General features: G+C 37.2%; 1 protein-coding gene across 1 annotated transcript in view; it reads right to left on the bottom strand.

The window, feature by feature from the left end:
- Positions 1-2,783: 2,783 nt before the first annotated feature.
- PSME4 (proteasome activator subunit 4) overlaps positions 2,784-13,067 on the bottom strand; it is an 84,488-nt gene continuing 74,204 nt past the window's right edge. The window contains exons 41-47 of the mRNA XM_054575446.1: positions 12,749-12,834; positions 11,222-11,350; positions 10,169-10,324; positions 8,401-8,563; positions 6,452-6,585; positions 5,095-5,233; positions 2,784-4,348 (exon numbers count right to left, since the gene is read on the bottom strand). Of these exons, the coding sequence (XP_054431421.1) occupies positions 5,099-5,233; positions 6,452-6,585; positions 8,401-8,563; positions 10,169-10,324; positions 11,222-11,350; positions 12,749-12,834 (803 nt within the window). The 3' untranslated portion in view covers positions 2,784-4,348; positions 5,095-5,098. The remainder of the gene's footprint in view (positions 4,349-5,094; positions 5,234-6,451; positions 6,586-8,400; positions 8,564-10,168; positions 10,325-11,221; positions 11,351-12,748; positions 12,835-13,067) is intronic.

The following is a 13,067-nucleotide window of genomic DNA, read 5'->3' as shown; positions in this document are numbered from 1 at the left end:
AGGAACTCAGCAAGGGGAATTACAGGAAAACAAATGCAAAGTAAAAAGAAACTACCCAAGCAAATAACCAAGCCAAGAAATCATGGACATTAATGTGGAATGTTAAAAATCATGAAAAGCAGTGGCGGTGGGTATGCGGCTAGGCACATTTTTAGTACACAAGAACACAAAACCAAACGAACATCCTCTCGTTCTTCCGGAGTCCACACGCCTAAAACAACGAACTCATAAAATGGGTTTAATTTTATTCCGAGCCATCAAGTAACATTCTTAAGTATGTTTGGCTATTCTAAATAGGGATTTTACTATTTTCCTAACCTCAGGTAGTATTTAGAAATGAGAATGCTATTTGAATGCCCTTTCCTTCACCCTGGTGCCAGAAAACCAGAAAATTAATTCAAGTGAAATACTTAGATTATTGCTCTTGAAATCCCATTTTGGCTAAACTCTTTGGTACCAAACACCAAATAATTTGATTTATGCATATAACTTATCTTTCCTAGTTCCCCTGTGCTTGCATCAAAAACAAAAGGGCCGGATAATTCACGAAGTAGACATTCAGTCCAGTTGACTATGCTCCCAGAATTGCTTGGAAATCAACTTTCTTCTAAGGAAAAAATCCCCATCAATTCCCATCTAATACCCCACTGTTGCAATCTAGGCTGTCAGTAATGGTGACCTTGGGCCCCAGTGGTAGTAACAGGAAAAGACAACACTATTGAGCGTGGAAACTCCAAAGTTATATCCCTCTCCATATGAATTAGCTATTGCCAGCTTATTTCCCAGCATTTGACCATGCCAGGAGATAAAAGGTTAGGGCTTAAATCCAGCAGAGTTACACACCTGTGGGAGAAATGATCATACTGGGAGGGAAAGAGGAAGAAACAATTTACAGGTTTTAAGGTATTCTAGAAATCTTGAAGAGGAAATCTGGATTACCGAAGTGCCAGAACGCCTTAGTACCATCAGCAAGGCTAAAACTACTTTATGTAGCAGCCCAGAGTGCCAAGTTGAAAGTGCCAAGTTGAAAAGAATATTGGTTTAGCCCTGGCTGGTGTGGCTCAGTGGATTGTGTACCAGCCTGTGAACCAAAGGGTCGCCGGTCAGGGTTGTGGGTGGCTCCCCAATTGCGGGGCACGTGAGAGGCAACCACACACTGATGATTCTCTCCCTCTCTTTCTCCCTCCCTTCCCCTCTCCCTCTAGAACCAAATAAAAGCTTTAAAAACAGAACAACAAAACTACTGGCTTAATAGTCAAGCCCAAGCAGGGCTGACTATCACGTTAAAATATGAATGGGCTATCAATTAGCAGGGAAACCGGCATTCTAATACACAATGTCAGATTGACAAATGTGCACTTTGAGGGAAGCTTTACCAGAGCCACTTAAAAGTTTAGATTCTTGACCTAAAAATCTCACTCCTTGGAATTTATCCTAAGGAAATACTTGGAAGAAAAAGTTCTCGGCATGAAGGTATGAAAAGGGTCACCGCAGTGTAATTTGTAGTAGGGAGAGCTGAAAACCACCCTGATGTCCAAAGGTGGGGGGATACAATGAACATTAACAAGAGAAATGGTCGTTGTCTATAAAACTATGAAGACCATGTAGGGTAAGTTAATTTTTTTTCAGTACAACAAAATTTCTTACCGGTTCTTTCTGGCCACACTACTATTTACTAAAACTGGCCTTCAACCTAAGCGCTTGGCAATGCCCTTTCAAGTATCTGAAAACAGCCTTCTTAACCTGTTTGTAGTTGTTTTTGGCACCAAAACTTACTTATTTACATTAATAGGCCGGTAAATTTTCCTTCTTAATTTTGAAACACACTTTGCAAAGTCTTTGTTTAAAAGATCCAATTCAGAAACAAAGATTATTAGCTCTTACCTCAAAGACACGAGCTTTTTCTTCGCCTTTCACCCTTCATTCCCCTCCCCCGCTAAAAACCTACCTCATCACACTGTTCCTGCTGTGTCCTCCATTCTTTTCAGTGCAATGTACACTTAAGAACTATCCTAGGCAACAGCAGCCACCCACCTCTTTTCTTTCCCTCCTCCCTTTCAGTTTTAAGCCCACCAGTAAAAAGGGAATTAAATAATTCAGTTTAACCAGATTGAGGTATCAAGGTAATAAGCATCATGTAAACCTGGTATCAGAATCACACAGGGCACACATGTTAGAAACAGGTTTGTACTCTTTTGGTCTATTGTGGACCAAAGTCTTCGCCAGTGGCTCTCAATCCTGGCTGCACAAAGGAAGCATTATGGAGATTTACAAAGATGTTGACATTGAGTCCCAACCAGAGAAACAGAAACACAGTATCTTCTATTTTTTAAAGTTCCACTTCAGTAACGTTGCTAAGGCATAGTTTCATACAACTCAGGAAAAGCTGAAGTGGTTTTAATATAACGCCTCACTGTTCCAAGAGTCATCTCAGGAAAAGGCATCAATATCATGAGCTGGGAGCACGAATTAAAATCCTATTTTTACAAAATTCCCCATGTGATTCTTAGACATATCAATTATCTAGATTAGTGCTGTCCAATAGAACTTTTTGATGAAAACATTGATCAATGTATGCTATTCAGTAGTGTAAACCACTAGCCAAGAGTGGCTAATAAGCACTTCAGATGTATCTAGTGAGACTGAGGAAATGAATTTTTAGTTTGGTTTAAATGGAAATAGCCACAAGCAGCTATTAGCTACTGTAGTGGACAGGTCCAACATAAATCATTCATTTTGGCTGGTGGCATGAGTTCATGGATCCAGATCTATGGATGCAAAAGGACTCCCCTAGGGTCACTGCCTACAGGACTATTCTCTCCACTTAATGAAGACAAAAGCCAGGTGTTAAAAACAATCCATTTATTGGGTTTTAAACTAGTTAAACAATGAAATAATCAGTTTGGCACTACTCTATACAGGGATTACACCTGTGTATGCTGATACTGTACCAGGGACCAGTGCTGTGCTTAGGTCTGCATTGAGGCATTCAGCAAGTAGATACTAAAAAATATAGTGTAGTGTTCCTTTAAGGAAGACTATACAGAGTGTGTTGCAAGATGACTTTCACCAACTTGCCAATTACTTTAACCTAGAAGATTACCTTGCATTCGATAAACTTGTCAAACCCATGGCGTCTGCATTCAAAGATGCACACAAAAAAGTTACATAAAAATTCAGACATTCTAACATTAAATGAACTCAAACAAAGCCCCACACCTCAGCTTCTGTAACATGAAAATAATTTAAAATCACAAAAAATGGCATTCAATTGGTACAAAGGCCAAAAATCACTATAATAAAGAGCTACATGGGAATCTTTACAAATTAATTACACAATGGTGCTGTGTAAAAGGTTGCATTTGTACAAAGTCTTGCCAATGCTATCTCTACAGTTTATACAGTCTTTTACATCTATATAACATTTATTAAACAAGTCAATTAAATACCAAGACTTCTTAGTCTTTCAACGATTCTGCAGGCAAAAAAAAAAAAAAAAAAATACAGATTTCCCGCAAAAACAGCAGTCTCCCATTAGGTGAAGTATAACAGTTTTCAAAGAGTCAAACAGTATTTGTAAAGAATATAGGTAAAAGTCAACCAGTCGGAGTTTTTATTGTTGCTGATGTTTATTTTCAAAATCACACATTGTGCACACACACAACAATCAATCAAAAAATGTATTCACCAAACCCCCAGTTTAACAGCAACTGCTCTTCTATTCAGCACCAAAAACTCCAGTCTGCGGGAAGCACATGTTAGACACAAGACTTCACTTTTGTGTCTTATCGAGCAATCCATCAGGGCCCTTGGTTAGGTTTCAGACTTGTCCTCTTTCCCCTCCATCTTCATGGCTCTCCAGGCTTCAGATTTAATGGCCCACAGCCCTACTACCATCTAAACCCAATAGCCATTTGGAAGGAATTCAAAATTATTTGAGATGAATGAAATGACAGGACCCATATTACAGATGGGCATTCTCCATCTCCAAGTAAACTGTTTCTTAATGAGTTCCTAGACTCCATCTGGTCTTCAATGCCATGATTATATTGGGTAATTTCTGGTCTGAGACACTGTGGCTTTGTCAGATGCCTCAAAGCAAAAAAAAAAATAATAATAATAAATAAAAAAAAAAAAGATCGATATTCTGGAAACAGTTCTGGACAAGTTAGGAAATCAAATGGCAGCTGATAACCTGTGGAATGCAGACTCATGAGACCAAACACAGAAGCCATCAAAATGAGAGCTCAACAAAGGCAAAATTTTAAAACCTGCAGAGAGCCACCGTAGATGGTACCTGAGGATCTGGAATTTTTGATGAAAAGAGCTTGAAGTGAGGACTACTCATCTGTATTAGGGAGGAAAAAAATTTCAGTTAGGCAACAGGACATCTAACTTTAAAATCGCGGTAGGTGAATGAATCTCTTTTTATTCTTCCTATCCCAGTGGAAAGGCTTCTGGGTCCTCCCTCTTCAATACAGAATAGATAATAAATACTTAAGAAGCCAGATGAAGCCCTGGCTGGTGTGACTCAGTGGACTGAGTGCTAGCCTGTGGAAACTAAAGGTCACTGGTTTGATTCCCAGTCAGGGCACATGCCTGGGTTGTGGGCCAGGTCCCCAGCTGGGGGCACAGGAGAGGCAACCAATTGATCTCTCACACATCAATGCTTCTGTCCCTCTCTTTCTCCCCCCTTCCTCCCCCCTAAAAAAATAAATAAATAAAATCTTAAAAAAAAAAAAAAAAAAGAGTCCAGATGCAATGTTCTCACTAAAACATAGAACCTAGAGTTCTCAGGACAACCCAAAATGCCCAGGCCCCACTCAGGAGGCAACTAAGAATAGTATTTCTTTTGTCTAACCATTTCCATGCTACTAAGCCTACTCGAATACCTGAAGAAAAGCAAGGAAAAAAATTCTTTGGGAACTTACTTCCACTGGCCATAGCAAAAATTATATTTAAAACTTCATCTAAATAATGACTTCTAGGAGTCTCAGCAGAAAGCATAACTTACACCCACTTCTCAGCCTTCACACCAAAGACACTTGCCTCAGGATGCCAGATTTATTTAAACTCAGAGCTTTGCTGACTTACCCTTTTATGCATAATAGCATGGTGACACAAGGAGGTCGGTGAGAACAAGCAGCTGGTCATCCGTGAACTGCTGTTTGTGTTCCTGCCAGTTGTCATGGTGTGTCCTTCGGAAATTAGATAAGGTCTTCTTTACAGTCATCTGCAGAGTGGGCAACCCACATGCATTTATTTTAATCTCACTGAACAACTAAGGTTATACTTAGGAGACATTAAGCTAAGTAACAAATCCTCTAGACTTCAGATCTCACTGTTCACCAAATGCTACAGAACCAACAGGCCAATCTTACTTCACAAAGCCAACAAGTTCACTTTAGAATTACTTGGACAAGCTATGGAAACTTAAACATTATTAAACCAGTTTCCATATACACCTAACATCTATTTACTAAGGTGAAAAGGCCAAAGTCATTCACCTTTTGAGTTGTTTACTCTAGAACAGAGGTGCTCACTAAATAATACCATCATAATTTCCTGTTTGATATTTGCTCCTAATTAGATACTTCGCAGATACAATGGGGGACCCCCCCCCCAAAAAAACCCCCAAAACAGAATTATCTACCCAAAAGGCAGACCCTTTGTAGAACACTCCCCCGCTAGGTGAGTGTTCTAGGAAGCCATTTGTATCAGTGTACCAGCTGGCATTGTTGTGAGAAGCTGCATTGAGCTTCAGTGAATTTTTTTGGAAGACTGAACAAATTTGTCCATTTCATGATGGGTGATTTACAAGCGCACCTGCCCACCGTGTGCTTAATGTTCAGCAGTTTTTGACCAAAAATGGCACAACCCCTGTTCACCCAATCTCGCTTCAGGAGACCTTTTTACTGCTGTCCTCCTCCCTACCCCCAATGAAAAAAGTCCTCAAAGGAAAATGTTTTGCTGATGTAGAAGAAGTGAAGGAAAAAAAACAGCAGAAGCACTAAAACACATCAAAAATAATGAGTTCAAAAACTGTTTTGAGAGGAAAAAATGGCTCAATAGGTGTACAGCATCAGATGGACAGTACTTTGAAGGTGCCTGAAGTGTAAACATGTTAAGACTGTGAAATTATTTAATAAATAAATTCTGGAGTTTTGCCCCCACCCCGCTCCTGTAGAACATGCTAGTAAAATAGAAGTATAAAATTTATACTGACAATATTGACAATGCTTTACTTTCATTAGATTGGGAAGGATAGAAATTATAGTAATTTCCTTGTTACCAAAAGACTTTAAATATACATGGGAACAAACTCTCTGCAAGATTTTAATAATTGATCAGCAGATGGTCCAGAGTGTACAGGAAATGAACAGTATAAATAGTGTGTTACAAAACATCACTGGTAATATGTGTACAAAGAAATTAACAAGGAATATTTTACCTCAATAGGCTGAGGATCATTCAGATGTGCACTCAGATTCATAAGGAGCTGGGGCATCCAGGTAGGAACATCATAAGGACTAGAAAGAACACATGCACCAAGTCCTAGCACCCCAGCATGGCGTTTGACCAACTCTGCAAAGAAAACAGCAATATATGTGCAAGTATTTATAGGACTCTATTGCACTTGGTGCAGTGAAATAAAATTAGTTCCAGATCATGTTAGTTGTTTTCAACATGTAAATTTATGCATTTAAAATTAACCTTTATTCATATCTGAGGTCTGTCCAGAAGGTATCCTGCCATATAATATGGAAGAGAGACATATTAAAGAAGATACAAGAAACACTGCATAGGACAATGATGCCTCAGTTCCCTTCAAAGTAGGACCCTGGGACCTCACACAGTTCTCCCAATTGCCATCAGCTGCCCACAATATTTTCCTGAATCTCACCGACGGCCTGAAATCTCTTCTCTTTCAAAGGTGATTTTAGTTTTGGAAAAAAAGTCACAGGATGCCAAGTCTGGGCTGTAGGGGGGCTAAGTCACCTGGGTGATTTCGATGTTTTGCCAAAAAAACTCTGTACAAGACATGATGCATGAGTAGGCACACTGTCATGATGAAGCCACCAATCACCAGTTGGCACCCATAGCTGCTGCCTTCTGACTCATCCCTAATAGCTTCCACAAAGGAATGTTCAAGCTTAATGCAAAATCTTACGCACATTCATTGCTCTACTCAGTCATTTTGAATGCAACAGCCACACAGTACACATGCTCACTCAACAGCATCTACCACCCCCAATGACTAGTGAAGTCATCATTGTTCACACATGTGCATTCCAGTCCACTTTCCTTGGCTGCCAGGTTACATCAATGTTGTGCAAACCATTCGTGTTATATTAACAATGGCTGGACTTCTTCTGGACAGACCTTGTACATCAGAAACATGAATTAGAAGCTGACCTAAAGACATCCTTAGCCTGTCAGTGACAGCCTAATTACATCTAGGACAGAAATGTGTCATACATTTGCTAAAACTAACAAAACAATGGCTTTTGTGATTGAGTCTTATCATATGCAAAAGTATAATCTCTGATCTTAAACAAATTCCAATAAAAATTGGACCCCTCTTTTCTGGATGCAACTACTCCTCTATTCATTAGGCAAACACACTCAAAACAGAACTGCAATTTGTCTGTATTCTAAAGGGTCTATATTCTTTCTTTAGCAATGTAAATTAAAGTGCTTTCTGATTTTCACTATATTTTAATAAAGATGTGCGTATGTATGTGTTTATAAGTATATTATATGGTATACATGAAACATAGTGGGGATAGGGAACTGAAGTTAAGGAAAAGGGAATTTGTAGTAGTCAGACTTGTAAACAATGCCATTTAATAAAGTATAATAAAGACCTTAAACTCCTGTGGTACTTAATTATTAAAATATATAGCTCTTAAGCAAAGAAACTAGAATATACACTGGTGTTTTATTGGAAGTTGCTATTAGGTAACTATATGACATAACTAAGAGAACCTACTATAAATAGCACTTATGAGCTTCGTATTTGAAGCACTTATTGCAAATTCAATAAGCTTCCTACTTACTAATAATCTTTCTCTATATTTTCCATTCTTGTGACTGTAGTTACTTATGGCAAGATCAGATGCTTCTTTGCAATTGCATTTAAATTTTTCTTTAAACATGACATTGTAATAAATCTTATTGTCTTGTTTATGTTAATGTACAGGTTCCTCTGAACCGATCTCAATTTTAGCTCTTACACACCAGAACTTGCCTTCTATATGCAAAGCTCCCCAAAAACAGAGACAACTATTCCCAGTACCTAGCATACCCCTAGGGCACATCCAAGTATTCAATCAATATTTGTTGAGTAAACCTGGTTAATTCCCAAAAGAATATGGTGTTTTCTACCATTACTGTTACCTGCAGAAGGAATTGTATCTCCTACGAATCCAGGGTCTCGCTTTCTTTTCTTCGGTAGTTTTGTTTTGCAAAGTTGTTCAAAATGAATCTGCATAGGACTGTCTATGGTAAGGAAGTTACACTGTAACAGACCACTTAAGGTGGTTGCAGCCATTTCTCGAACCTGCAGAGATAATCACTTTTATTAGAGCTAAGATTCCCAAACCTGGTGGAATAATGGAGACTAGAGGGTGATATGGGAACTGCAGTGGGGACTTTCCCTGGCATTTGTATAAATGTTCTTTTGCAGTTTCTTAATAGAGATTTTTTTAAATAATTTTTTATTTTACAGTTACAGTAGGCATACAGTATTGTATTAGTTTCAAGTGTATAACCCAGTGATTAGACATTTCTATAACTTATGATGTGAGCACCCTGATAAAGCTAGTGCCCATCTGACACCACACATAGTTATTACAGTATTAACAGAGGTTTTATCACATTGTCAAAGGGTCTATAAACTCAAAGTGGAAGAAAGCCACTACATTCAGGTAAATGCTTAACTGTTTTATACAAAATTAAATTTCTCCACAAATTGTTTTCCTACTGAAAGCCTTCTTTAAACATTCTCAAAACAATGTTTTTCCCCCAATATTATCATAAATAGCTGTATTTAACTATTACTGATATTCAGCATCATGTTTTAAAAATGATAGTTTTAATAAACATCATGGTTACATTTATGATAAGAGCTATGTTTAAGCCAACTACTTGGATGAAAATATAAATATATAAAAATGCTCTAAAACAAGGTCCAGAAAATGATAAATTATAATGCAATGGCTATAATCTTTGAGGTTGTTAAACACTGACTTCCAAGTTTCCACTTTTCCATTTCCATTCTTTAGTTAAAAAAAGTAACAGAAAAAGTTACGATTTTGTGTTGGACTGCACTCAGAGCCATCCTGGGCCGTGTAGGGCCCGCTGGTTGGACACCCCGGCAGACTACATCTGCTCGAAGAACAGAAGGAAGCTGGGTTGCAAAATGAATAGGCTCATTAGGGAGGTGGAGAAATTTCCATCCTCAATCTCCTGCAGGTACACTCTACTTGCAGTGCTCTCAAATAAAATACATAATAACTGGGAGTGCTCCACTACATGGAAAACCCATTAAGTCCATAAAATGAGTAAAGGATTTCAATTATGTTTTCTTTACCTAAAGCCAATTTAGGAAGTTATATCTTATTCCACATTTATCATAACATGCTTTTCTTATATTAAGCTATTTCAACTAATGTATCTTTTTTATTCAAAATTTTAATGTAGTCCCACCACAAAAGTTATCTTTAATTTCTCTACCAAACAAAATAAGAGGGGAAAACAATCCTATCTTAAGTTTACTGGATAATAGCATTTACATGTAGATTTTCATTCTCTTGAAACTACCTTCATGTACATTTTTATTAGTCCTTTATCACATGCAATTTCATAGATGAGAAAACTCTGGTTCACAAATGTTATCTGCCCAACTGCAAACAGAAACCAGGAAAAGAATTGCCCAATGTTTGTTTCCATCAGTACTACAGAAAATCATACTAGGGTATCAAAACTTTACCATAGCCCTATGGGGTATCATAATCCCATAGGGCTATGTTGAAATTAAAGTCCCTTTCAGTAATTTACACTTTAGTAGATCACATCTTATTAATGTGTAAATACTACTTAAAAGGGAGCCATGATGTTCTCTTTAAATTTATTGTATTTTGATTTGCTTTAACTTAAATTTTACCTCTAGCTGTTCATCCTCCAGAAGACTTATAACCAGCCACCTGATGTCTTTAACAGCATCTTCATTGTTTAGGAAAATAAAGAGGTTATAAAATACCATGGTCTGGAGGTAGGTCAGTACTGTATATCTAGCATGCCAAGAACTGCTTCTTGCTGTCTGTGAATTAGAAGTAGAAACAATGAAAACAGTGCTGACAAGAGCATGAGATGACAGACATTGAAACCACCCACAAATAATATAATCTTCTAATATAATTCTACCTATTTTACAGGTATAGTTAGAGCAAACTCACTTTATAGTTCCTTTAAATGAAAGGCTGTATGAGCTATTTCAGGTAAATGTATTCAGAACATACGAATGGTTGAGAGTAAAGGGAAAGGAACATACAGATACATTTTAAAAGAGAAAATTATTTGTAATTAATGACTCACTCCTCCAAGAGCTGCACATAATTTTATTTTATTTGATAGTAGAAGGCAAAAAAGATTGAGAACTACTAAATTCCATTACAAAAAGAATACCAAAATTTTTGGCTGTTAAAACATTCTTCAGTGTTACTCAAACTTAAAAATCTGAAAACCATGGGAACGTGATCCATTTTTATATTCTATAACACATATATGACCTGAATAAAGCAGAGCACACAGTTTACTAAAAATGCTGCCAGAAAATATAAAATCACCTAGGTCTTTCTACCATAGGCTAGGAAATATAAGTGAATAAATTAAAGGAGAAATGATGAAAGAAAATGACCATCCCCTTCCCTCATGAGCACTTTCTATCCAAGGGGCTTCAATATAAACTCTTTAGGTACACAGAAAAACTTGGGGTTGAGTGACCTGCCCAAGGTCACAGAGGTTGGCAACAAAGCCAGGTAGAGAATCTAGATCTGTACATGTATCCACTCATACTAAAAGAAAGTTCAAAATGAAAACAAATACCAGGCACTGTGGTGCATTGCAGTTGACTTTGTACAATTCTTAGAATGATAAGCCAAAATCCCAACCAAAAGATATGCATACATACATATATATATATTTGTTATACACTTACTTGTTTTAGCACCTGAAGTACCAAAGGCACTTGATGAGGGTAAAGCAACCCCTGAGACATTAGTGATAAACATAACTTTGCATCTCTTTTTAGTTCATCATAGCTATTATCATTTTCAACGGGGGCAATCTATAGAATAAAACAAACCAAAGACATAAATTGGAAAATAACAGCCAATGAGTACAAACCCAACCACCTTTCCCCTCACTCAGAATGATTTCCCTCCTATCCTTCAAAAGTGAACAATGATTTAAAAAAAAAGGGATCATTAGGAACCAATGAATTTCAACAAACTTAATGGCTTTGATCCATTGTAGTTACTCTTTTTACTGATGCTCAAATTGGCTCCTGAGTCCTTTAACACAATTATAGCACCCTGATTTCCAGTATAACAAGATGACCGGGGTTTATCCTATATATTTCTTGGTCTATACCTGAAATCAGCCATTTCTCTAACCGACCTTGGTTCTTCTAGTGGAAAATGACACTTAGAAACTGCAATCTGGGCACTAGGAACACTGACTGCTACTTGGTTGGTTAGCGGTTCTGGGCTTTTTCAACAGATACTGTTAGCAAATAAGCATATTTTCTAAACAGAAATGGATCATGAGATCAAAACTATAGCTTCAAATTTAGGATTACAGGGATTTACTAAACAGCTTAGATTTTTTATATCTCTTGTCTTTCATGCTTAAAAATCCTGGTTCCTACTGACAATTATTATTTGCTCTTTATTATACAATACAAATAATAGTTTCACTCCAATATCATTAATTAAGGATGTTGTCTACAAGGCATGTGTGAATATCTATGTTTTTAAAAGTCACTGTTCTGTGTGTTTATACTACCAACCAGATTCACAGTGGGGTACAGCTCATTTATTTAATTTTGCCTTTTTGTAAGGGATTTTTCTGTCATTCAACCTTTACTGTGACAAACTTCAGACAGGATCCTTCTGAGCCCTTTTTTTTATCTCAGTTTCATTATCTCCATCCTCTGACTACATGAGTAATTAAAACCATCTCATGTTATACCTTTTATCAAATAAAATTTCAATGTGATTACCAGATAAACCCAAGTTCCTTCCTATAGTCATTTGTTAGGACTAATAATAGTGCCATTTAACACTGTGAAATAAATACAATATACCAGCCATTTTGATCTTCAGATTCATTATACACTATATTAAAAAGTCAGAAATAGTTATATTCAAAAATTTCGCTGTGGCTTTTCATTTTAGCTATCAGTATTTTTCTATTACTTGGAAAATTGCCTATCAGTGAAACAATATTCTGTCTGTAAACTTTTCACCTTATCAAAATCCTACTCTTACCTACTTTTACAAAGATTATTTCAACAAATATTAAACCACTATCACCTAATGATTTTCCTGTGGCTATCCTATTCCTTTGAGATACAACCAAATCATACAACACAGTCTGAAAACCTATCAACCCTCAGATGATAAGTATAAATCCCTTTTGAAAGCCAAAGTGGATGCATTCTTAATTTTAGCCATAAACTTACCTTAAAAAACAAAGGTAAAAGCTGAAGTTGTTCTGTGACTGCTGTAGAGAAGGATCTTCCTGCACTCGCCATCAGCCATTTCAATACTATTTAGAAATGAAGATGCAGAATCCAATCAGAAACCACAGAGCAGAACAGCACTGTAATGCTAGCGTCAGGCAGCCATGCTGACAGTGCTTCAGTGTCAGTAAACAGGCTGTTTATATTACTTCATAAATTAGACACCAATCAGCAGTATGACAGGACTCACAATAACACTCTAAATCGGTGTTAACCAATCTAGCATACTGACGCCACTCTCAAAGAACGAATCAGCAAA

This window comes from Pteronotus mesoamericanus, unplaced genomic scaffold, assembly GCF_021234165.1.
Source record: "Pteronotus mesoamericanus isolate MK-2021 breed Mesoamerican mustached bat unplaced genomic scaffold, CSHL_Meso_final contig_291, whole genome shotgun sequence".
Taxonomy (NCBI): Eukaryota; Metazoa; Chordata; class Mammalia; order Chiroptera; family Mormoopidae; genus Pteronotus; species Pteronotus mesoamericanus.
Note: the sequence above shows the minus strand (reverse complement) of the source record. Positions and strands in the feature narration are given on the sequence as shown.